The 23,557-nt window shown below is 38.3% G+C and overlaps 1 protein-coding gene across 8 annotated transcripts in view; it reads left to right on the plus strand.

The window, feature by feature from the left end:
- PTPRM (protein tyrosine phosphatase receptor type M) overlaps positions 1-23,557 on the plus strand; it is a 778,989-nt gene that overhangs the window by 613,532 nt on the left and 141,900 nt on the right. For 5 of the 8 annotated variants that reach the window (XM_038543828.1, XM_038543830.1, XM_038543831.1 and 2 more), the window contains 4 exons: positions 14,729-14,880; positions 18,539-18,613; positions 18,844-18,870; positions 23,117-23,128. In XM_038543828.1, coding sequence (XP_038399756.1) covers positions 14,729-14,880; positions 18,539-18,613; positions 18,844-18,870; positions 23,117-23,128 — 266 coding nt within the window. The remainder of the gene's footprint in view (positions 1-14,728; positions 14,881-18,538; positions 18,614-18,843; positions 18,871-23,116; positions 23,129-23,557) is intronic. The other 3 variants (XM_038543829.1, XM_038543832.1, XM_038543834.1) reach the window with 1 other exon arrangement.

Raw genomic sequence — 23,557 nt, forward strand, 5'->3', positions numbered from 1 at the left:
CTTAAAGAAACAGCTTACATTTAATTTTCCATAAGTCAACCAGCAGCTATATTTTAAACTTGGAATAGAATGATTTTGTTCAAAGTTTTCGCATGTGTATAAATGAGCTTCTTGGGTAATTAGTTCTGCATATTCGAGGGGTCACCTGGTTTTTGTGATGACGTCACTGCTTAGAGTATAGAACACACAGTTATCTTTTTCCCTGGTCTCTATTTTCCCTATGTGCAGACACCAATGGCATGCTCTGTTTTTGTTAGACAGAGGCATTCCAATTTTTTAGTGAGCTTAACAAACTTCAAGAAGAAACTGGAGGTACTATTCCAATATGATACACATTAAAAATTTCTCTTTCTCACTTGTATTTATAGTCTGATAAAGGATCAACAGTACACCAATTTAGTCTTGCTGCAGAGTGACATTTTTGAAACCATTAAATTTCGAGATAATGTGCACACATGGAATTCAGCAACATAAGCTGGCTATGAGTGGGGACCCACCATCACTAATGTTACTTTATTCCCATTTTGCGCTATTGTGGATTATACCCGTTTCATATTTTCTGTGCTATACTGATTCAGTCCCTCTGGATCCATATTGCCCTGATAGGAGAATAAAACTAAACAAAATATTACTAAGGATGACAGATACTGCATCTATTATTTTTACTGCTGGCTTTTTTTTAGTGTTTAAAAACCTTACACTGGTTTGGGAAATTACCTTAGGTGCTCATAGGAGCTGTGAGTTACTCCCAAGAGGTGGATGTGTTTGTCAGGAGGGTGCTATCCGCAGGTGGATGTTAGAGAACAGAATGCAAGTGTGTGTTGGTCCTTACTGCAGCATGTGTTCAGAGCAATTCAGCTTAAAACACAAGTCAGATGATTACAAAACAGGAGCTCTCACCATCCAGACACGTGAGCCAAATATAGAACAAGGCGGGGCACATGGGGGCCTGAGGAGCTCACAAGGAATTTCTTGGATGGGAAAGAAAACCTAGGGAAGGGACACCAGGGTGGTTCAGTCCGTTAAGCATCTGCCTTCTGCTCAGGTCATGATCCCAGGGTCCTGGGATGGAGCTCCACATCAGACTCCTTGCTGAGCAGGGAGTCTCTTCTCTCTCTCTCTCTCTCTCTCTCTCTCTCTCCCCCTCCCCATCATTCATGCTTTCTCTAGCGCGCTCTCTCTCTCTCTCAAATAAATAAATGATACTAGCCCTTTATCTGATACGTCATTTCCAAATAACTTCTCCCATTCTGTAGGTTGTCTTTCAGTTTTGTTGATTGTTTCTTTCTCTGTGCAGAAGCTTTTTATCTTCATTAAGTCCCAATAGTTCATTTTTGCTTTTGTTTCCCTTGCCTTCATGGACATATCTCGTGAGAAGTTGCTGTGGCCAAGTTCAGAAAGGGTGTTGCCTGTGTTCTCCTCTATGATTTTGATGGATTTTTTACTCACATTTAGATCTTTCATCCATTTTGAGTTTATCTTTGTGTATGGTGTAAGAGAATGGTCTAGTTTCATTCTTCTGCACGTGGCTGTCTAATTATCCAGCACAATTTATTGAAGAGACTGACCTTTGTCCAGTGGATAGTCTTTCCTGCTTTGTTGAATATTAGTTGACCATAGAGTTGAGGGAGCATTTCTGGGTTCTCTATTCTGTTCCATTGTTCTATGTGTCTGTTTTTGTGCCAGTATCACACTGTCTTGATGATCTCAGCTTTGTAGTACAGCTTGAAATCTGGCATTATGATGCCCCCAGCTCTGGTTTTCTCTTTCAGTACTCCCCTGGCTATTCGGGGTCTTTTCTGATTCCACACAAATCTTAAGATGATTTGTTCCTACTCAGTGAAGAAAGTCCATGGTATTTTGATAGGGATTTCCCTGAATGTGTAAATTGCCTTGGGTAGCATAGACATTTTCACAATATTAATTCTTCCAATCCATGAGCATGGAATATTTTTCCATCTCTTTGTGTCTTCCTCCATTTCTTTCAGAAGTGTTCTGTAGTTTGTAGGGTATAGATCCTTTACCTCTTTGGTTAGGTTTATTCCTAGGTACCTTATGCTTTTGGGTGCAATTGTAAATGAGGTTGATTCCTTAATTTCTGATTTCTCAGTCACATTATTAGTGTACATAAATGCCACTGATTTCTGGGCATTGATTTTGTATCCTGCCACACTGCTGAATTGCTGTATGAGTTCCACAATCTTGGGGTGGAGTCTTTGGGTTTATTATATAGAGTATCATGTCATCTGTAAAGAGGGAGAGGTTGACTTCTTTGCCAATTTAAATGCCTTTTATTTCTTTTTGTTGTCTGATTGCTGAGGTTAGGACTTCTAATACTATGTTGAATAACGGTGGTGAGAGTGGACATCCCTGTCGTGTTCCTGATCTTAGGGGAAAGGCTCCCAGTGCTTCCCCATTGAGAATGATATTTGCAGTGGGCTTTTTGTAGATGGCTTTTAAGATGCTGAGGAATGATCCCTCTATCCCTACAGTCTCAAGAGTTTTGATCAGGAATGGATGCTGTATTTTGTCAAATGCTTTCTCTGCATCTATTGAGAGGATCATAACACAAGTCAGATGATTACAAAACAGGAGCTCTCACCATCCAGACACGTGAGCCAAATATAGAACAGAATATAGAATAGAATTCTATAGAATAGAATTGGTTTTTCTCTTGTTGATGTGATCTATCACATTGATTGTTTTATGAGTGTTGAAAGACCCTTGCATCCCAGGGATAAATCCCACTTGGTCTTGGTGAATATCAGATAAAGGGCTAGTATCCAATATCTATAAAGAACTTATTAAACTCAACAGCAAAGAAACAAACAATCCAATCATGAAATGGGCAAAAGATATGAACATAATTTCACCAAAGAAGACATACACATGGCCAACAAGCATAGGAGAAAATGCTCCACATCACTTGCCATCAGGGAAATACAAATCAAAACCTTGAGATACCACCTCACACCAGTGAGAATGGTGAAAATTAACAAGACAGAAAAGGGATTAAAGAGGAAAGGAGAGAAAATGAGCGGGAAATATCAGTGAGAGTGACAGAACATGAGAGACTCCTAAATCTGGGAAACGAACAAGGGGTAATGGAAAGGGAGGTGGGCGGGAGGATGGGGTGACTGGGTGATGGTCATTGAGGGGGGCACTTGACGGGATGAGCACTGGGTGTTTTGATATATGTTGGCAAACTGTACTCCTATAAAAAATATACCAAAAAAAGACAGAAAACAACAACAACAAAAAATTAAATAAATGAAATCTTAAAACAAAAAAAGAAGAAAGGAAAGAAAGAAGAAAGAGAAGAGAAAGAGAAAGAGAAAGAAAGAAAAGGAAGAAAAGAAGAATAGAAGAGAAGAAGAAAAGAAAGAAAAAAAAAGAAAAGAAAGCAAAGAACCCACTCCCGAACCGAAAAGAAAGCACAGCCATCCCGACGCCACGAAACCCGAAGCAAGACAAGACCAAGAAAGCAACCAGCAAACATAAACAAATACAAAGAAAAGAAAAGAAAAAGAAAAAAAAAAAAAAAGAAAAGAAAAAAGACCTAAGGAAATGAGGAAAGTGCCTGAGCAGATACGTAAAAATGAGGGGGCATGATAATATAGTGCATTTCAGGATTGACCCAAAGGCTTTTCCTCCAAGGTTGTTATAGGAATAATGTTAAATTCAAGTCACTTTTTAAAGTTGTGGGTTTTTTTAAATTCCTTTTCACGACTTAGAAAAAGGTAAAACATCTACATCCATGAACTGGCTGTGTGTTTAAAGCCATGAGAAATGGGTCATCTGTAAGCTCTAACCCAGGAATCTTCAAAATTATTGAATATGTATCAGTTTCTCTCTCTCTCTCTCTCTGTCTCTCTCTCTCTAACACACACACACTCACAATTATGTTCATCCTGTATTTTTATGATCAGGAAATTATGATTAATCAGACATTCAAAACATTAGGAACAAGTAGAAGTATTTGTTGAGTGCCTACCACATATGTCAGTCACAGTTCTAGGACAGGGACTATACAGCAAACAGAAGAGGCAAAGCCCTGGCCTCAAGTAGCTCACACTAACATTTGCCAAGAAACATAGGAAAATACCTGTTGGCTGAGTCATAAAAACAGGTTCCCAAACCATATATGGGTAATGCTTTCTAATCAGAAGTTCCTTTGAAATTCAAGGCTGAGAGAAACTTTACTTTTCATCAGTTGAACCTCTCCTCTTCAAAAACTTTAGGTACTCAGTCTCCCTCCAGAAAATAACAGCCTCTATTCTTAATTTTAATTCCAAAAATAAAAATTGTTGAATATGTAAGGATATTGAAAAATTTGTTTTGTTCCCATATGTTTTAATAACTTAGAAGTCCCTGCCTCTTGTTGCAATAAATAATGTAAGAATTCTGATTTCTTTATTTATTATAACTCATGATAATGGCTCTCATGCCTGTCATACAAAAAGGTCTAGGTCATGATTTTGAAGTGATCTGAGATTGTAATTCATATAAGTTCAACTTATTTTAGAAGGAAGTCCATCTTTTCCAAATATTACATTTTCAACACCTAATTTTGGGAGAGAAAGACTAATTTTTTATTAAATTTGTGTATTAGAACCCTGTTCTTTGAACCGCTTCAACATTCAATACATATGGCTATGTGCATATGCTTGTGTATATGTTTGTGTGTGTGTGTGTACAAAGATCTGGACAGCTACTTGTCTAAGAGATGAACATTGTTTTTTACTTCTCTTGCTGACATATGTTCCTTTGCAGCTGCCCTCACTTGCCAGGGAGGCATTTCTGGTCTTCTTCACCACTAGGTCACCCGAAATAAAGCTGTAAGCCTAAAGTGATGTGTTAGTACAATTCGTTTTCAGTTCCAGGGTAGGAAGATGAGTATGTCAGACAAGTCTTACTTTAGCCACGTTGGCCAAACATCTTATCTCCTCACATAGTCAAAAGGCAAACTCTGAAGAGACCCAACAAAGAGCAAAATCTTGACTTGTCCTAACATGAAACTGTATTCTTTGTGATAAACACATGCCATGTCTACTAGTCAATGTTTACTAGCCAATGAAAACCAGAAGACACCCAGGGAGGCAATGAGTATACTTTATAGTACTATGTCTATTAGGGACAGATTGAGTGCATTTCTCAAATGATGATACAGTTAGCAGTGTTGTTGGAAGAACACTCTTACCTCAGTCAACAACTATAAAGTCCCAGCTGGCAAAGTAAATAGCCTTTATTTTCATCATCCAGACTTAAGCAACAGATAAATTTTGATCAGTGATGCCAATGACACTCTCATGGAGGTGATTTTATGCCGCACAGGTGACCTTGAGCAACTTAATGCCATCATGCCTCAGTTTCCCCCTCCCTAATATAAGAGTAATAATAGTAATTTCCTTACTGGGCTGTGTAAGAACTAAGAGACTTAATGAACATAAAATTCCTAGCTTCTCTAAAGTTCTAATAAGTTTTTATAATTATTGTCTTCAGTATTTTGTTAGTCTTCATACTGCTAGTTCTTTCGAATTGAACTAATTACATTTCAGACAACTATTCTTTTTACTCTTAATTTTTTTTTACCTTTATAAACAACATTATCTGGTAATTCTCACAGATCCATCTTTAAGGAGACAGCCCCTTATTCGCTTAGGTTTATTCAGCTGGATCTTAGCAATTTGGTAAAATCTATGCATTCTTTGACTCAGCCAATATCTTTTTCATACCTACTGTGAGAAAAATTAAATACTTCTTCTTGGTTCCAGCCTCTGCCCCAGTCCTTAATTAAGTCAGAGCACACACTTAATTGTAGAAGCCAGGACCAGAAAGCCATTTTTCTCTTCATTCTTATGTCTGTATGCAACTTGAAAATCCTCAAGCTCTGCAAACCCAGTAGACTTTTAAATGACAAATAATTTAAAAAATGAAGACATCTTTTCTCTAGCCAACAATTGATCTTCAAGTGAACAATGACTAAGTCATTTCTCAGTCTCCATCTTTGTTGATATAACCCAACATGGCAGGGTCTGTAATAGGATTGGAAGAGGTAGCACCATGCTATCTAGTAAACCATGTCCTACCACCCTGAGTCACAAAAATCAGAGTGGCTGGGTCCATATTGAGGTTGAGCCTTGGATTCCTTCCCTTTTGAATTTGCTTGGTACCTGTAACAACATACCCTTCCATCCTGGTGGTGTGTTCCATCTCACAATTTCCAGTCAGGTTAGTTTCAGAGAGGAAGAGTTATTTCCACTTTGCAGCCATGATGCGCTTGAGTCCTGACTGGCAGCCATTCTGTAGGACATCGCTAAAGAATTCATTCATCACATGCTTTCTCTACCAGTTCTGACTCATACTGTCACATAGTTAATAACTTGCCAAGAAGTTTTCTGCCATTTCTTTCACCCCTATCCCATGTTTTTTTTTCTTATTTTTATGCCAGGAAATGTAAGAGAAATAATGGAATATTTCTGAATGAAGGACCATCCTTTTAATTTGAATTCATCTCACATTTCTCTCCCTCCTAACCTTTATTTTAGGGCTCTAACATTTTTTTCTCCTTCTAATTTTATTCCAGGCATTATTGTAAATTTTTTTTAGAACAGTTTTAGGTACAGCAAAATTGAGCAATAAGTGCAGAGACTTCCCCTATACCTTCTGCCCCATACGCATACTACTTCCTCCACTCTCAACACTTTGCACCTGAGTGGTACACTTGTGACAAATGACAGACCTACATTGTCCTGTCATTATAACTCAAAGTTTACAGATTACATTAGAGTTCACTCTTGGTAGTGTCATGCTGTCGTTTTAAACATGTGTATAATGCCATGTGTCCACTCTAACAGTGTCGTATGGAATAGTTTCATTGACCTAAAAATTCTCTGTGCTCTGCTTAGTCATGGATATTCCTCACCAACTCCTGACAAACACTGATCTTCTTATTGACTCCACAGTATTGCCTATTCCAGAATGACAGATAGTTGGAATGAGAGAATATGTGACCTTTTCCTGATTGACATCTTTCACTTAGTAATGTGCATTTGTTTCTTCTGTGTCTTTTCATAGCATGATAGCTCATTTCTTTTTGGTGCTGAATCACATTCCATTGCCGGGATGTGCCACAGTACATATTTGTCCATCTACCTACTGAAAGTCATTTGGTTGCTGCCAAGATTGGGCATTTATAAATAAAGCTGCTATAAACATCTGTGTACAGGTTTTTATGTGGACATAAGTTTTTACCTCTATTGGGTAAATACCAAGAAGTATGATGGCTGGATCATATGCTAACAGGATTTTTAGTTTTGTTAGAAACTGCTAAGCTACCTTCCAAAGTGGTTGTTACCAATTTCCATTCCCACCAGGAACGAATAAGAGTTCCTGTTGCTCCACATCCTCATCAGCATTTGGTGGTGTCAGTGTTCTGGATTTTGGCCATTTGAATAGATTCATAACAATATCTTGTTATTTTAATTTGCAACTCCTTGGTGACAGATGATGTGGAGCATCTTTTCATATGCTTATTTGTGATCTGCAAGTCTTCTTTGGTGAGGCATCTGTTAGGGTCTTTTGCTGATTTTTTAATTTGGTTGTTCTCTTGCCATTGACTTTTAAGAATTCTTTGTATATTTGGACTTAGATCTTTATTCCTTTCTAATATTTACATCCATGCCAGAGATTTCCCTCTGGAAATTTCCCTCTGTTGCATCCAACAAATTTTGATGAGTTGTGTTTTCATTTTCATGTCATTTAAAATATTTTTAATTTTCTCCTTAGATTTCTTCTTTGACTTATGTGTTAAGAAGAGTGTTCTTTAATTTCTATGCATTGTGGGATTATGCAGCTATCTTCTCTTATTGATTCTTAATTTAGTTCTATTATGGTCTGAGAGCATACATTGCATGATTTCTGTTCTTTTGAATTTATTAAGATGTGTTTTATGACCCAGAACATGTTCTATCTTTGTGAATGTTCTCTGTGAACTTGAAAAGAATGTGTATTCTAATATTATGTCAACTGAAGTATTCAATATCTGTCAGTTATATCAAGTTGATTGATGATGCTATTGAGTTCAACTATGTCCTTACTGATTTTCTGCCTTATGGATCTGTCCATTTCTGATAGAGGGGTGTTGAAGTCTCTGGCTATGATAGTTGATTCATCTATTTCTCTTTGCAGTCTGTCAGTTTTTGCCTCACATGGGTTGACACTCTGTTTTTAGGAACATTAAAGAGAGGGTGTTTTATCATTATTGATGCCCTTCTTTACTTTCCATAACCTACCTTGCTCTGACATTCCTCAGTCTGAAATTAATGTAGCTTTCCCTGCTTTCTTTTGATTAATATTAATATTGCATATCTTTCTTCACCCCTTTACTTTTAATTTATATGTATCTTCATTTTTAAAGTGTATTTCTTGGGATGCCTGGGTGGCTCAGTGGTTGAGCATCTGCCTTTGGCGCAGGTCGTGGTCCCAGGATCCTGGGATCAAGTCCCACATCAAGTTCCCCGCAGGGAGCCTGCTTCTCCCTCTGTGTCTCTGCCTCTCTCTGTGTGTCTCTCATGAAAAAATAAATAAAATCTTTTTTAAAAAATTATTAACATATAAAGTGATTATTGAGATTGTTGAATTATTTTCTACCATACTGTTACTGTTTTCTAGTCATTGCCCTTCTTTTTTGTTTTTCAGTTTTTTTCTGTTAGTAGTTTTAAATGAGCATTTTCCATTTTCTTTCCTTTTTTAAGTTTCTTTAGCTCTTTTTAGTGTTACCCTAGAGTTAGCAATATACATTTACAACTAATCCAACTCCACTTTCTTTAAGATTTTTATTTATTTATTTATTTATTTATTTATTTATTTATTTATTTGAGAGAGAGAGCACCAGTAAGGGGAGTGGGGGAGTGGCAGAGGAAGAGAGAGAAGTAGGCTCCCCACTGAGCAGGGAGCCCAACATGGGGCTCAATCCCAGGCCCCTGGTGTCATGACCTGAGATGAAGGCAGATGCTCAATTGACTAAGCCACCCAGACGCCCCTCCAACTTCACTTTCACATGGCATTATACTTCATCACAGATGGTATAAGTACTTTATAATAATAAAGAATTCCTAATTCCTCCCTCCTATCCTTTGTATAATTAGTATCATCCATTTCTCTTATACATAAACTATTGTCAACTATATTGTTGCTATTATTATATTGAACTGTTATTTACTAGATCAATTAAGAATATTAAAAAGATAAGTTTTTATTTTACTATCATTTATTCCTTTTATAATACTCTTCCTTTTTTTATGCTGATCTGAGTTTCTGATCTATATCATTTTCCTTCTTACTGAAGAACTCTGTTTAAAAATTCTTACAAGGCAGGTCTACTAGCAACAGATTCCCTCAATTTTTGTCTGAGATAATCTTTGTTGTTCCTTCCTTTTTAAAAGATAATTTCACAAGGTACAGAATTCTAGGTTTGTTTGTTTTTTTCTCTCTCTCTCAACATTTTAAATATATCACTCTGCTATCTTCTTGCTTGCATGGTTCCTGAGGAGAAATCCTATATAGTTCTTACTCTTGCTTTTGTATAAGTAAGGTGTTTTTCCCTCTATTAGCTTCTCTCAAGATTTTTTTCTCTATCTTTGACTTTTCCCAGTTTGACTAGGTTATCCCTAGCTGTAGATTTGTTGGCATTTATTCTTCTTGGTATACTCTAAGCTACTCAGATCTCTTTTGGTGACATAATTTGGGTGAAATTCTCCATTGCTCTTGCTTCAGATATTGTTTCTATCCCTTTCTTCTTATTCTGGTTTCTCATTACACCATTTGTAGTTGTTCCACAGTTTGGGGATATTCTTTTTTCAGCCTGTTTTTTTTTTTTCCTTTGCTTTTCAGTTTTAGAAATTTCTATTGTCACATCTTTCAGCTCAGAGATTTTTTTCTTCAGTCATCTCTTCTCTCTGAATGAGCTCATCAAATGCATTGTTCACTTTTATTACAGGTTTTTTGATCTCTAGCATTCCTTTGGATTTTTTTACTTAGAATTCCCATCTCTGCTTCTGCTATCCATCTCTTCTGGCATGTTGTCTATTTTTTCCATTAGAGCCCTTGGCATATTAATCATAGTTATTTTAAATTCCCAGTCTGATAATTCCAAAATCCCTGCCATCTGAGTCTTATTCCAATGCTTGGTCTGTCTCTTCTGTGTTTTTTGCCTTTGAATTTGCCTTGTAATTTTTATTGACATCCAGACTTTGTGTACTGAATAAAAGGAACTGCTATAAACAGTCCTTTAGTAATGTGATAGTAAGTACTGGGGGAGGAAAGGCATTCTACAGATCTGTGATTAGGTTGTAGTCTTCTAATAAATTTGTGCCCTTGGGCTGTGACCTTCACCATGCTTCTCAGTAAGTAGCCAAACCACTAAGTGAGACAGGATAGCTAGAGGAAGCTGGAGTTGGGTATTTCTCTTCCCCTAGACTGAGTTAGGCTTTGATAAAACCCTAGCAGGTTAGGCTATAGTGATACTTCCTCTTGAGGGTGAGCCCTTACAAGAAGCATGGAAATGGGGGCAACTGGGTGGCTTAGTGGGTTAAGCATCTGCCTTCAACTCATGTCATGATCCCAGGGTCCTGGGATCTAGCCTTGCATCTGGCTCCCCTCTCAAGAGGGAGTCCGCTTCTCCCTCTCCCTCAGCAACTCCCCCTGCTTGTGTGCTCACTTTCTCTATTTCTCTCTCAAATAAATAAATACATCTTTATTAAAAAAAAAAGCATAGAAATGCTCTGTTCTGGGTATATTTCAAAATGGCTGACTTTTGCCTCCTTCTACTAGAAGCTGAAGGGTTTTGTATTTTTTTCCTCCAATCTTTACTTTGAGGACCTGATAGGGCTCTTGGGAATAAAACTCACAAAATTATGGGGAATCCCCCAAAGACTTGATGCCCTCTAGAGTTTTTAAGTCTCAGACTTGTCTACCTGAGCCTCCAGAAACTCTGTAGGAACCTACTGAGTAGGTTTTCTACTCTGGAGCTGGTTCTCACAGAGCTTTCTGCTCATGGACTTCTGCTCTGGTGGATCATGATTCTTTATATCACCTGTTTGTCTCTGGGGTCTTTATTAAGTCTTTATTAGGACTAGCAGCAGCTAGTCTTGTGACCTCAATTATCTGGCAAAGCTAAGAAGAGTTTCCAGGTTTCAATTTGTTCATCTCTTTACTTGTTAGAACAGAGTGATGACTTCCAAGCTCTTTACATGTTGGACTGTAAACCAGAAGTCTTCTAATTTTTATGATCCGTTTTTAGATATTGGTAAGAATTTATCATCATCATCATCATTATTAAGGGTCTTTGAGGTTCATGCAGTCCAAATTTGGAGACTGGAAATTGAAATACATTAGGCAAACAATTTGTTAAAAATCAAATTGGAACATAAATTTCCTTGTATCTTTAGATAAGATTGCAAAGAGAATTCCGTTCACTTTAGGGGTTTCCCTGCACAAAACACTTTATTTCATTATGTTCACAAAATTTTTCTCACAGTTTTAAAAGTTTTCATTAAAAAAATACAAATCTGAAACACAAAGCTTAAAAGAGCAATAGAAAAAAGAGAAAGTGAAAATTTCCATTTATCCACAGTCATTCCCAAGCCTCAGTTCTAAATCCAGCATCCCTCAGCCCTCTGTAATTATGGGCTACCACATTTAGCTGTGTATAAGAACAAATGACAACCCCACAATGACTCAAAACCTCCATAACCAAGCCAGCTACTTGTGATAAGCAGCTTGTAGAAAAACTCTCCTTAATAATATTGTGGTATGATAATGATTAATTCGGTTAACAAGCATATTGAATACCATCTCTTTGTGTAAATGGCTAGGTGCTAGTAAATTAATCTTACTTTTTCAAAGCATAATTCTCAGTTACGAGAAGGTAGAGTATTTATATAATTTGGTGGTAATTATAACGTAACTTGTAAGGAAACATAATGTAATGAGATACTTTACTGGAAATAACACATTGTTCTAGAATGAATGTCTTTGAGGTCAAGAGATCTGGAGTGCCATCTCAGCTCTACCATTTGGACACATCACCTTTTTTCTCTGAGGCCCATTTCCCTTATCTGTAAATTAGGAAGTAGGAAGGGCTTTTACAAGATTACTAGGACTAAGTGAGATAATACTTGTAGAGTACTGTCACTCACTATCTGTTGCACACTCCATGTTAGTTTCCACTCACATCCCAATACTAATTAAGTACCTAAGTGCTATTATATTAATGAAGAGCAGAAGTACCATAAACATGCTGTTTGGGGACCACTTAGCTTGTTAATAGTTTGAATTTGCATTATTTAACAACACTTAAAAATTAAAGAAGTCCACATAAAATCGGATTTCTATTTTTTCCTGAAATTTACAGTGTCTGTGACCTCCAATGGGGGATCCATCTGCTGGAACTTTAGAACATGGTAAGCCAGGTTTTGAAGAAGGTTCATGAACAGAGTATGTGCTTAATATAAACTTAAAGCTATAGGTCTCTGCCAGGACCTCTGATTTGAGCAGGCTATCTTGGGTCCTTAATGGGCTTCTTTGGGGGCAAAAATGAAGTGTATAGTTTGACATCACTGAACTTCACCCAGATGGAGGATTAGAAAGGAGATAGAGCTTTTCCAGGAGATTAGATTTTATTGGTGCACACATTCCCCTATCCCCCACCACCTCCCACCACCAACACTAGCAGCACATTCACTGTCCTCTCTAACCTGTAAGGATCGGATTAGAACACAAGCAAGAAAAGACTAACGAGAGAAGTCTGGTGAACTTAACGATGCCCTTGTTCATAGGCAGAACAAAAGAGAATGTGGAGGCAGACATCTGCATAAATCAGTCCAAAGCAAATCAAAGAAATTCCAGCAGAAAGGGGACTTTTTGCCTGAATTGTGGAGCTAATTATCTCAGCCCTCCACTTCAGTGTTCCTGGAGAGACCTGGCTTAAAAATGCTTTCCCAATGAGCTGGCGGGTTCAGAAGTGGAGAGAAAATGTGTTATTGTAGCCACAGCTGAGAGGCCTGAGCCCGGTTGCTGCCTCTGTCCAGAACACCTGTTGAGAACATCCAAGCTCAGACCAGCATGGCTGGCTGGAAAAAAAAAAAGCAAAGCTGAAAGGTGGTTTCAAGAAGACCATCGTGGTCCACGGTCTGCATGCTGGCAAGAGAAGAATGCCAGCTCTCCAAGAAGCTACTCTGGGTTGCTTCTTCAAATCTTTACAACGTTAACACTGTCATAGAAGTTAGAGATGATTTTCACTTTTCTGTTTAAAATGTATCTTTTTTAAAAAAACTTTTAGTAATAAAAAGGGCAACTTATTAATGAAACCCTTCTGCCTTCGAAGTATGAAATTAAAAGATTATTATAACTACAGGCAAGAAAGCATTTGGATTATGTGGCATTTGGAAATGACAATAAAGATTATCCATATGGTCTAATGTTGTCAATGTCTTACATTGCATTAGCAATCACCTAATATGGGCGTGATTTTGATTATGTGGCTCATTTTAAATTCTGTTGTGTCCTAGGTCAATCAGAGTCAAGATGATTTACTAGAAATGGCTGCCGTCGTCTTTTGTAAATGCCACCAGTGCTTTGCCAGAATTAGAATGTTTTAGGACGTAATATTTTTGGCATTATGGTGCAATAGTCTTAAACCTCACTTTATAGGTTTTCCTTAAGTGTCTCTCATTTTATTCTTGGCTGTCCCAGGTACATAAAACAACCTCCGGTAGTAAGAGCTAAAAAAAAAAAAAAAAAAAAAATTGCTTTATCTTTTTATTTGTATAGCAGGTATATTATGTTTTTAGGACTTTGTCCAGGTATTTATAACTTAAGATTTTGAGTTCTTTGTGGTCAGAGAGCAAGATTCAGAGGCAAGAGTTAAACTGTGTCTCCAAAAGAATTGGAAATCTACCTTCCTTGGCCTTTTTGCATTCTTTTCAATGGAGGGAGGAGATATGGGGACTTACTCCTCTGCTAAACTCTCCAAGGGAAGCCAACAACTTGAAATTTCTTTACCTTCTGCTCTGCTGACCAGCCTAGGTGAGGAAGTCCTCTGGGGTCATGTGGCATTAAGTCATGTCACAGCTCCCTGAGAAGTCAGGATATACCGTCCTGTGCACCTGAGGCCTGAGCCCCTTTGCCCTGGGTAGGCTGTCTGTCACGGCCAGCTCCCTTCCTGCACATCTTCCATTGATCCTACTTTCTTCACTTCTTGCCTACTTTTGTTTTTTTTAGTTCTACAGTATGCCATGGAGATGCATCCTTGGATTATTCAGTTTTTGTTTGGCAGATATTTACCAGGGGAATCCACTCTTTGCCACTGGTTGTAGAAAATAATTTAGTGAAATTTAGAAGCTTATCAATAAAAAGATTGTGATTGCCTTGGTCTAGGGCCATTGGTCATTTTAATCTGGCATATAGTAGGAGAAACAGAAAGTCTTATTTTAGGCTGTACATTCCTAATATCTCCATGGGTTTTTTGAGGATGGGCAGTGGATGCTTTTCATCTGTGGCTCTGCAGCTGGCAGAGGACCTGACCTTGAGAAGGCATCATAAATAGATGTTATGGATGAATAGGAGTAATTCAGTAGAAATCATTCTTAATCATGACCCAGTACATGTGTCGAGGCCTCACTTACCATGTTCATGCATGTCTATATAATGAACTCTTTGTCCTAAGGAAACTAGCCAAGAAGCGGAAGGAGACGATGAGCAGCACGCGTCAGGAGATGACCGTGATGGTGAACTCAATGGACAAGAGCTATGCCGAGCAAGGCACCAACTGCGACGAGGCATTCTCGTTCATGGACACGCACAATCTGAATGGGAGATGTAAGTGCATGCATTTCTTAGCTTCTCATACATTTCTCTGGTTTTCCAGAATGCTGGATAGTTCTGGGGGATTGAAAAACAGAGAAACCTCCTGAAGAATTCTTAGGCCCTGGTGGTTTCTCCATCCCCTTCAGCAATTCTGAAAACTTCTCTGGGTACCTTGAGTTGCTTAGGAGAGGATGATATGCCTGAGATGATAGGGCCAGCCAAGGAGCACTGGGGAAGCCACAAGTAAGTTTCTGTGAAGCCTTAGCATTGCCATGAAGGCTTTTCTCTTCTTAAAGACCAAGGCACCTGCTTCGCATCATCCTTTTTGCTGTTGAGATCCTGTTTATGAGCTAGCCAGGTGTGGAACTACACAGGGAAGCCTGTTAGAAAACAGCTTGCTAAATGACAGGAACAAGTTAATTGTTTATTTGTTTAGCTCACAGGTTCTGCCTCTATTATAGGGCTATTAGTGGCAATTAATAAGTTAAACTGTATTTCCGCTTCACACGCCTCACATCTCACACCAGGTTTGTAAACCAAACTCCAGCTAATGCCTTCCCATATTGCCACCTGTGCTCCAGGTACCAGGCATTATTTTAAAAAGCTAACAGTTTGATTTAAAATATGAAGAACAAGACAAGCAGTTCTTGTGTCCCTGGTGATCTTCTCAGAGACCAGAAGTAAATCCATGTGGGTGCCTGATTCTGTGGTTCGTGGCCACGGTGGGCTCAAGGGCAGAGGTTTCTTTACTTTGTGAAATCCATGCCCACAGACTTCCACTGACCCTAGTCTCATACTTAACATGTTGGACAGCAGGAGGATGGAACAAAAGTGCAGCCATCACCATCATTAATAAAAATGCAGAAAGTCTGGAACCGTGACCAAGTAGCCCAGAAATCGGGTTTCAGGGGTTGGGGGAGAGGGCTGATACCAGCTTGGACAGTGTGTGCTGTGTCCTGACCACCAGCTCGGCCTATTCTTTTACTGCAGCCCCAGGCACCCCATCTGCCCATCCTCTCTCTGGTCTCTACATGGTCAGTGTCCCCCTCTCCCTCATACTTTGCCCTTCTCCTGCATTCATCCAGGCTCCAGAGAGTTTCTGCTTTCTATTTTTGGTGGCTACAGATGCCCACCTCTTCCTACTTCGAGGCACTACATTCATTCATCTATATGCACAACTGGCCCAGTGGAGCAAGAGTTTAGCAAACACTAAACTGTCACCCCAGTGGGAAGGGTGGCTCTCTTCATCCTTGGTCATTGCTCTTTGCCCTTTGGTGGCATTTTCAGTGTAAATGACATAATCTTTGGTACTCTAGTATCCCACAAACTACATCAAATATTATATGTGTATATGTACAATGCATTTAATGGCCAAAATAAAGCAACTTATGATACACTGATGTGGGCTGGAGGTGGGGTGGATAGAAAGAGTCCTGCCTATCACCAACAGGGTTAGAATCTTGGTAGAAGTGGTTACTTCTTTAACATCATCATGGAAGGGGCCACACAGATAGATGTTCTCACTTTCTAGGATAACCCATTAATCTTCCAAATTTCCCATTTCATGGTGAAATTCCTCACACATAAATTTACTAGGAATTACCTCCCCAGAGTAGAAACCTACTTGAGTAGTTTCTAGGCTTTTGAAGTTTGAACAACAGGGAATATTTGCCTCTGGACAGGAAATTCAATTTGGCAGTTACTTCTTAAAGTAACTTCTTAAAAAGTGAGCGTATCTGTGGAAATCCAAAAATGCTCAGGTTGCTGCAGAAACCAGCATCAGCTTCCATGGCTCATCTGCTACGCGTCATTATTTTATGCCTCCCATCAATAAAGCCGATAGAGGAAGCACAGCAGTAGGCGTTCCATTTTCCTCCCCCTCTGTGAGCAGTGAGTAGGTGCCATCCAATCCCCAACCCTCAGGAGTGCCCCTGATGTTAAACTTTATCATAGTTACTTTCTTAGTGCCTTCAAAATAAGAGATGAGCTACTGGGGAAGGAAACATGCAGGAGAGGGGTTCATTAGATCCCTGAGCTTCCAACCCTGAACCTATTACAAGTCTGAGTATGTGTGAGGCCTTTTAGGGTTGGGAGATAAGTATCTTTTAGAAATGAGACAGTGAGAAAAATAAAATTGAAGAATTTAAAAATAAGCATGGACATATTTATGAAAATGGGGAATAATCTGTTCACTAAAGCAAATGGGAGTCATACCATCTTCTTTTAATACATTACACAAAGGAAAGGAGTAGATATGTAGAGAGGGAATGGGTTTAATTTTTATACTAAAGATCAAAGCATTTAAAATATTTTTTAAAGGATGAAAATAAACATAGCTATTTTGTATCTGCTTTGCACCCTCTTACCAATGACATAAATATGTCTGTAGATAATAGACATTATTCTTACTGACCCTAGCATGTTTTATAAGTACTCAGGGTTTTTGTTCTTATTTTCATCAATTGCTCTCTTTTTTCCTGGCCATTGACCATAAACATGCATTATAAATATGATATCTTTCTATTTCGGAAAAATATCATATGAATGACAGGCAGACTGGTTTCTGGTTCTTCATCTGTCATTTATTAATTCTACATTTTAAAAATATAAACAGATGTAAAAAAACACTGTCATAAAGGAACTTCTCCAGGAGAGCTAAAATATATTAATATGTCAGCAGAATAAAGGTAACATACAATAGCCACAGGGATTTGGTACTTCTTCCCATAATAAAATGATGTAATTGGGTATTAGTGTCCTGATCCAGAACTTTAGCATCAAATAAATTGTATAACTGCATCTGAAAGTTAGGATTTAAACTTATGTTTAACCAACTTGAACACTTGAGCACATTTAAATCATTTATCCTTCCCCTTTAATGAAATTAAGGTGATTTTTAAAGCACTAATCAATTAAGATGTTTAAGAGAGTTCACAGACTACTTTTAAAAAAGGAAATACCTACATTCATTGAAATCAGATTAATTGGATGGATTGACTTTCCCTCCCAATAACATGAAGGGAGAAGAGGTCTAGTAGTTAAATCCTGAGTCTATCAGAGGAGTATTTCAAAGAAAAATGAGCATCTTTATAAAGACTGAAAGACTAATAGAACAATATGTAGGCATGAAACTTTCACCTTAAATACAGTGCACATGAAACATCACCTTTATTTTTTGTAAACCAGGTCATAACATTATAGGAAATTCTCAGAATATCCAAAATAGGACAAAAGAGAGGAGTTGGCAAATTGCAACAACATCAACCTTCAGAAAATTCTCCAAAAAGTGTAGACACCTTCTCATACCCTTAGCCATAAAAACAAAGCAAACAAACAAACAAAAAATGGCATAATACTAGAATTCTACAAGCATAGGCTAGAAGTCTAATGAATTTCTCGATTCAAAATGGCCGCAAAGGTTATGGGGATTTTTCTTCATGTGTAGGGTAAGAAAATCTTTTAGGGGACAAAAGGGTACTTGTTCTCTGAAGTACAAATAATTCCCCAGAGACAGTGATGAGTGATAGCATTTACCATATAGATTTCAATAGATGTAAGCCGTTTCTTCAGTCAAGTCTCTACCAGCATGGTGTCCTGAGCAACATCAGAGGGCAGGATTTTCAGGTACTGCCTCTCCGTAACTGCTGACTAGTCCTTTTCTCTTTTACAGCTGTGTCTTCACCCTCGTCCTTTACAATGAAAACGAATACACTGAGCACATCGGTGCCCAATTCCTACTACCCAGGTAACAGATTTTTCCATTGTTCATGCGTTCATAACCCCTTAGCAATCAGAATCTATCTGCGCTCTCACTTTGCTGTCCATGATGCTTGAAGAGCTTAATACGTTTGATGTGTTGTAACACGATGCTTTCTATGGCTTTCTGCGGGAAAAGTGGGGGGGCCTTTCATCAATCATTTACTGTTCTTTCTCTTTTTACTTTCTCTGCATTGACCCGCTTATGATGTATGACAGACCCATTTGTGCCAACTGCAATTTTAGGTGAGAACATTTCCCTTTATCACAGTTTATTGCAGGAGTAATTTAGAAAGTCAGTGGCCACTCTATAGAAGCCTGGAGTTCTGTTCTGTATGATGCAGTAATTGTAAGCAGGACAAGGGGGTGGTGGGTGGCCTGGGGGGAGGGCATAGTTAATAAAAAGACTTTCTCCAAACAGTCTCCATTGATAAGAAGGGTTTGCCTCGTGTATGTCAGAAATGATACCAAGGGTTCAAATGAACTATCCTGGTTCTAGTATTTTCCCTTTCTGTGTTCAGAATTTAAAGTCAGATTTGATCCCAAGGGAAAACACAGTATGTCATCCCTCCGCTGTATACTTCCAAAAGCTGAATTCTGTAATGTGACAGTCATAAAAGTAAAAATTGCTGCTGCTTATTTTCACTTACCACTAAGCACTAAAAACTTCAATTTCAAAAATAGCATTTTTCTAATTATGCCAAATGTTATGCAGAAAAAATGATCACAGTGGAGTTTGGGTCCCCTACCCCTCCTTAGAGCCTCTCAGGGCACCCCAGCATTCCCAAGTGTCTGTCACACAGTGGAATTTCAAAGGAGCTGATGTTCTCAGCAGCAAAGTGACAAGATGGCACTTTATAATCACATGGTTTATTATGTGTCAGATGTCACTAGAAATGAAATAAAATGTTAGCCCAGTGGTGCAGAACACATTGAAAATGCGAACTGTTCCCTTGGGGAGCTGAAAGAACTTCCGTTTGTCCAATGTAAGAAGGTTTTGGGGAAATGGCGTTACCTGGCTCTGATAATCAAACAAGCATGAGCTGCTGTTGCATTTGAGATGCATCAATAACCCAAGTGTATCACGGCTATGTTCTCTCTCTACTACTAACCTTACCGAAAAGGAGCACAACACAAACGACTTCAAGGTATATACCAATTCATCGTAGCAAAAGTTCCATCCTCAGCTCTTCAACTCCTGCTTCCTAATTCTCTTTACAAGGGTTGATATCTTTGCAACATAATTTTTCCCCCTGTGCTTCTCTTTTCTCTAAGTTGTTACGATTTTTGTACGGAGGGTGATGTGTTTTCCTTACGGTGTTTTCTGACCTTAAGCAAGTTTGTTGCCTGAGTTACAACTCAACTCAGACAGAATGGACATAACCCTAATTTTTAAATTTGCATCATTTTGCAGGCTAACAAACAAAGCTCACTAAAGCCCTCCTCCCTTTTAATACCAGCTAGATGGAGGAAAGGCTGCATTTTTATTCTTTTCGTAAGTAAAGGACACAGGCTAATTTTAGGCACCCGAACAATGTCATCTACATGCAGATGACATTTGCAGCATCTTTTGATAGGCAAAGATTTGCGATTTCTTTGTGTGCCACGGCATTCATTCTACAGCTCCTCTAGTAGATATTCTGACCTTGGGGAAGCTGGAGTGGGGAGGGCTGAGATGTGTACTGTCAGAGGGAAGAAAATGTTCAGATTGCACAGCAGGATTAAGATAAGCTTATTAAACAAATATCATTTTTTAAAGTCGCTGCTTTGTTATTATGAACACTAATGACATCTTTTAAATTTGGTTAGGCTTCTTTACCGAAAGGGAATCACTTGAACAGACAATTCAAGTAGCAGAAATGATGCACATTTGTGAAGAGTAAGTCAGCCAGATTGACAAATAACTGTTATCACGTCTGGCTTATAGATGTACCAGTGCAGCAAATGGCAGTGCTCGGGAACCGTTCCTCCCACGGTGTTTGGTGCAGATGTGAATCTGTATATTGCATAGTAAGGATTAATGAGGTGATCCCTTGACACCATGGGAAGAAGATAAGCTGTACATACATCTACTCTGGCACTTTTGGGAAACAGCACTATTAACAACTTACATTAAGACAAGAGTGTTTTATTGTGACTTGGAGCTTGGCACCCTTAAATCCTTTATTATCTCCACCTTTTATTCTTATGTGTTAAGGTGCCAGCCTAATAATGTAAAGAGCTTTACCGTGCCTTTACATCATTTTCTTACCCCAAAAAAGGGGGGAAGGAAAAAAAAAAAAAAAAAAAAAAAAAAAAAAAGGGGGGAAGGAGAGAGAGAGAGAGAGAGAGAGAGAGAGAGAGATTAACAAGTAGATAGGGTAGGTAGGTAGGCAGATAGATAAATAGATGTTGATAGATATTTATAGATAGGTAAATAGAAGACCCCACACACACCTTAAAAACATAGCACTCTTTTCAATTCTAGATTTTTCAGCTGGTTTGTTGAGAATTGAAGATAGTCTATTAAAGAATATAGGTTCACAAATTCTTCAAAAACCATCAGAACTGTGAGAAGCTTTGTTTCTGATTTCCTTCTAGGCATAATTTTTAGTGGAAATAATTGTTGGTAACTTTTAAACAAATACAGGAAGTCGATGACAGATGATATATTTTATCAGTAATAATTCTTTTTAAGTCAGATTGAACTGATTAATCACTAATTTTGGTGGAATCCAGAATTTCTAATAGTGTAGGTGACCCAGTTTCATAGAACAGATGGCACGAGAAGCCTTCTATTCCCTCTTTGATATCTATGTACTTGATAATCGCACTCATGTCTTAGATGGCCTCAGTAGTATTTAAATGCTTTAAGATGGGCCCTGCACACTAGTAATGAGGCCGAGATCATAACGCAGCGGGGTGTGCTAAGTACGATGGGAACAGTGGTGGCCACTCTGGGAATTAAACCTTCCAAGAATGCCTACCCCTAAGACCAGAGCCCTACCAGGTTGTGGTGTCTCCACAAAAAAAGACCCAAATGATTCATTTAGGGGACGTTTAGAAGGTCAGTCCACAATGGAGGGCATTTAATTATGTTCATCCCAAAAGGTACAAAACTGAGAGAATGAGAAGAGGCACAGGGGGGAAACTAATTAATGTTCCATTTATTTTAGTATAAAGAACAGAACTTCTTGCTGGAATAGCTAAAAGCTCAATGGATTCAGTATCCCATTTTATGAGCTTGGCAGTTGCCAGCAAGCAAACCTGATGTGGAAATTTCCCAGTTTATTTGTGACTGTTATAATAAGATGGGAACATATGAATGGCTAATTTCAAAGCAAATCCAAATGAAAAAATCATAAAATCAACTTACCACTCTTTTTTATTTTGTCTTTGTGTCTTTAGCCACCTTGTAGTGATACAGGTCCCATTTCAGCAACAGCAACATAGCTACACACTTGTGTACCACCTTTCATACCATGCATCCCCAGGTGCTTTGTGATGCAGATAGAACTGAGGTTTCAGATAACAGGCCCAGCTAACCAAGTGTCCTTGAACTAAATTTCCCTTGGAGCTGAATCTCTGTGAGAGAGATTGAGAGAGAGAGAGAAAGAGAGGAAAGAAGAAGAAAAAAGAACGAACAAGACAGAAAGACAGAAGAAAGAAAAAGAAAAAGAAAGAAAAAACCAAAAGAACAGACCAAAGAAAAAACCAAGAAAACACTCACCCAAGCACAACCACCAAACAAGGCCCTACCTGAAAGGAAGGAAAGGAAAGGAAAGGAAAGGAAAGGAAAGGAAAGAAAAAAGAAAGAATATCCATAGCTGAAGTCCCTATTGATAAACAATCTGGTAATTTTAAAAAAATGAACATACACTTTTTAAATAATTTTTAATTCTGTATACCTGAAATCAATTTTGATTTAACATTCTCATTTTAAGTGAAGTTAACATATTTTATGTGACACATCCTCAATCACAAAACAGCTAAAGGGATTCAGCATTATAATTAGCTAACCTGTAGCATGTGGAACTCTTAATCTAATAGCACCTTCCTGCATAAGATATTTTTTAATAGCTACAATTTCTGCAGTTCATTAATCTAATTTGCTAGGAGTCTTCCATTAAAATATAGCCTCTTTAGGCTTTTTGACCAAATTTTGACATTAGTTTTGTAGTACAATTTGGTTGACTTGTTCAGGAAATTTAAACAAGAAAATGTGTCGAATACAAATAAGACTTAGTCAGTCATTACTTAGTTCATGGGGAATGAAGAGCAATTATGATACTATTTTAACCTCCTTTTTGTTTTTGAGTGCTTATATTAAACACTCCCATCCCAAGGTGATGGAAGAATTGAGGCCTTGACCTCTGAGCACCTACAGATAGAAAACTTAACTATCAAAGGAAAGCACAGACAAAAGACTACCTGTAATTATTCACACGGTATTTTTGCTTATGCCCTGTTTCCTTTTTCTCCTCTTTTCTCCTGATATGTACCTTCTTAAAAGTGCCAATAAATGGTAAGTTCCCCCATTCGCCCATGGAAAAGGTGTGAAGGGAATGAATGGGAGTGTGTGTCTTATCTGTAGATTCTGACAAAGCCAGCTGGTTCTGCTGTGTGTCGGCCTGCATGTTAGCTCTTGTAGAACATTCCATGTGTGATGTGCTGGTCCCCAGTCTTCTGTCAAGCTTTCTGACACTGGAGCATGCGAGTGACTCATCAGACCCAGTCTGTTTCCTAGTTCTGCTTTCCTTGGAGTTCATGTGTTGAGCCCACATTTTCATTGCTAGCTTTATAAGCCAACCCATTTTGTGCACTTTTCTTTTGCTCACAGAACATTTGTACAGAGTTTATTACTTCATCATACAAACTAGTTAACCAATCTTTGGAAGGATACAAGGCTGGTTTGGGGCCAGGCCTTGGTGAAGTTTCAGACTGAAACTTCTAT

This window comes from Canis lupus, chromosome 7 (genome assembly GCF_011100685.1).
Source record: "Canis lupus familiaris isolate Mischka breed German Shepherd chromosome 7, alternate assembly UU_Cfam_GSD_1.0, whole genome shotgun sequence".
Classification (NCBI taxonomy): domain Eukaryota; kingdom Metazoa; phylum Chordata; class Mammalia; order Carnivora; family Canidae; genus Canis; species Canis lupus.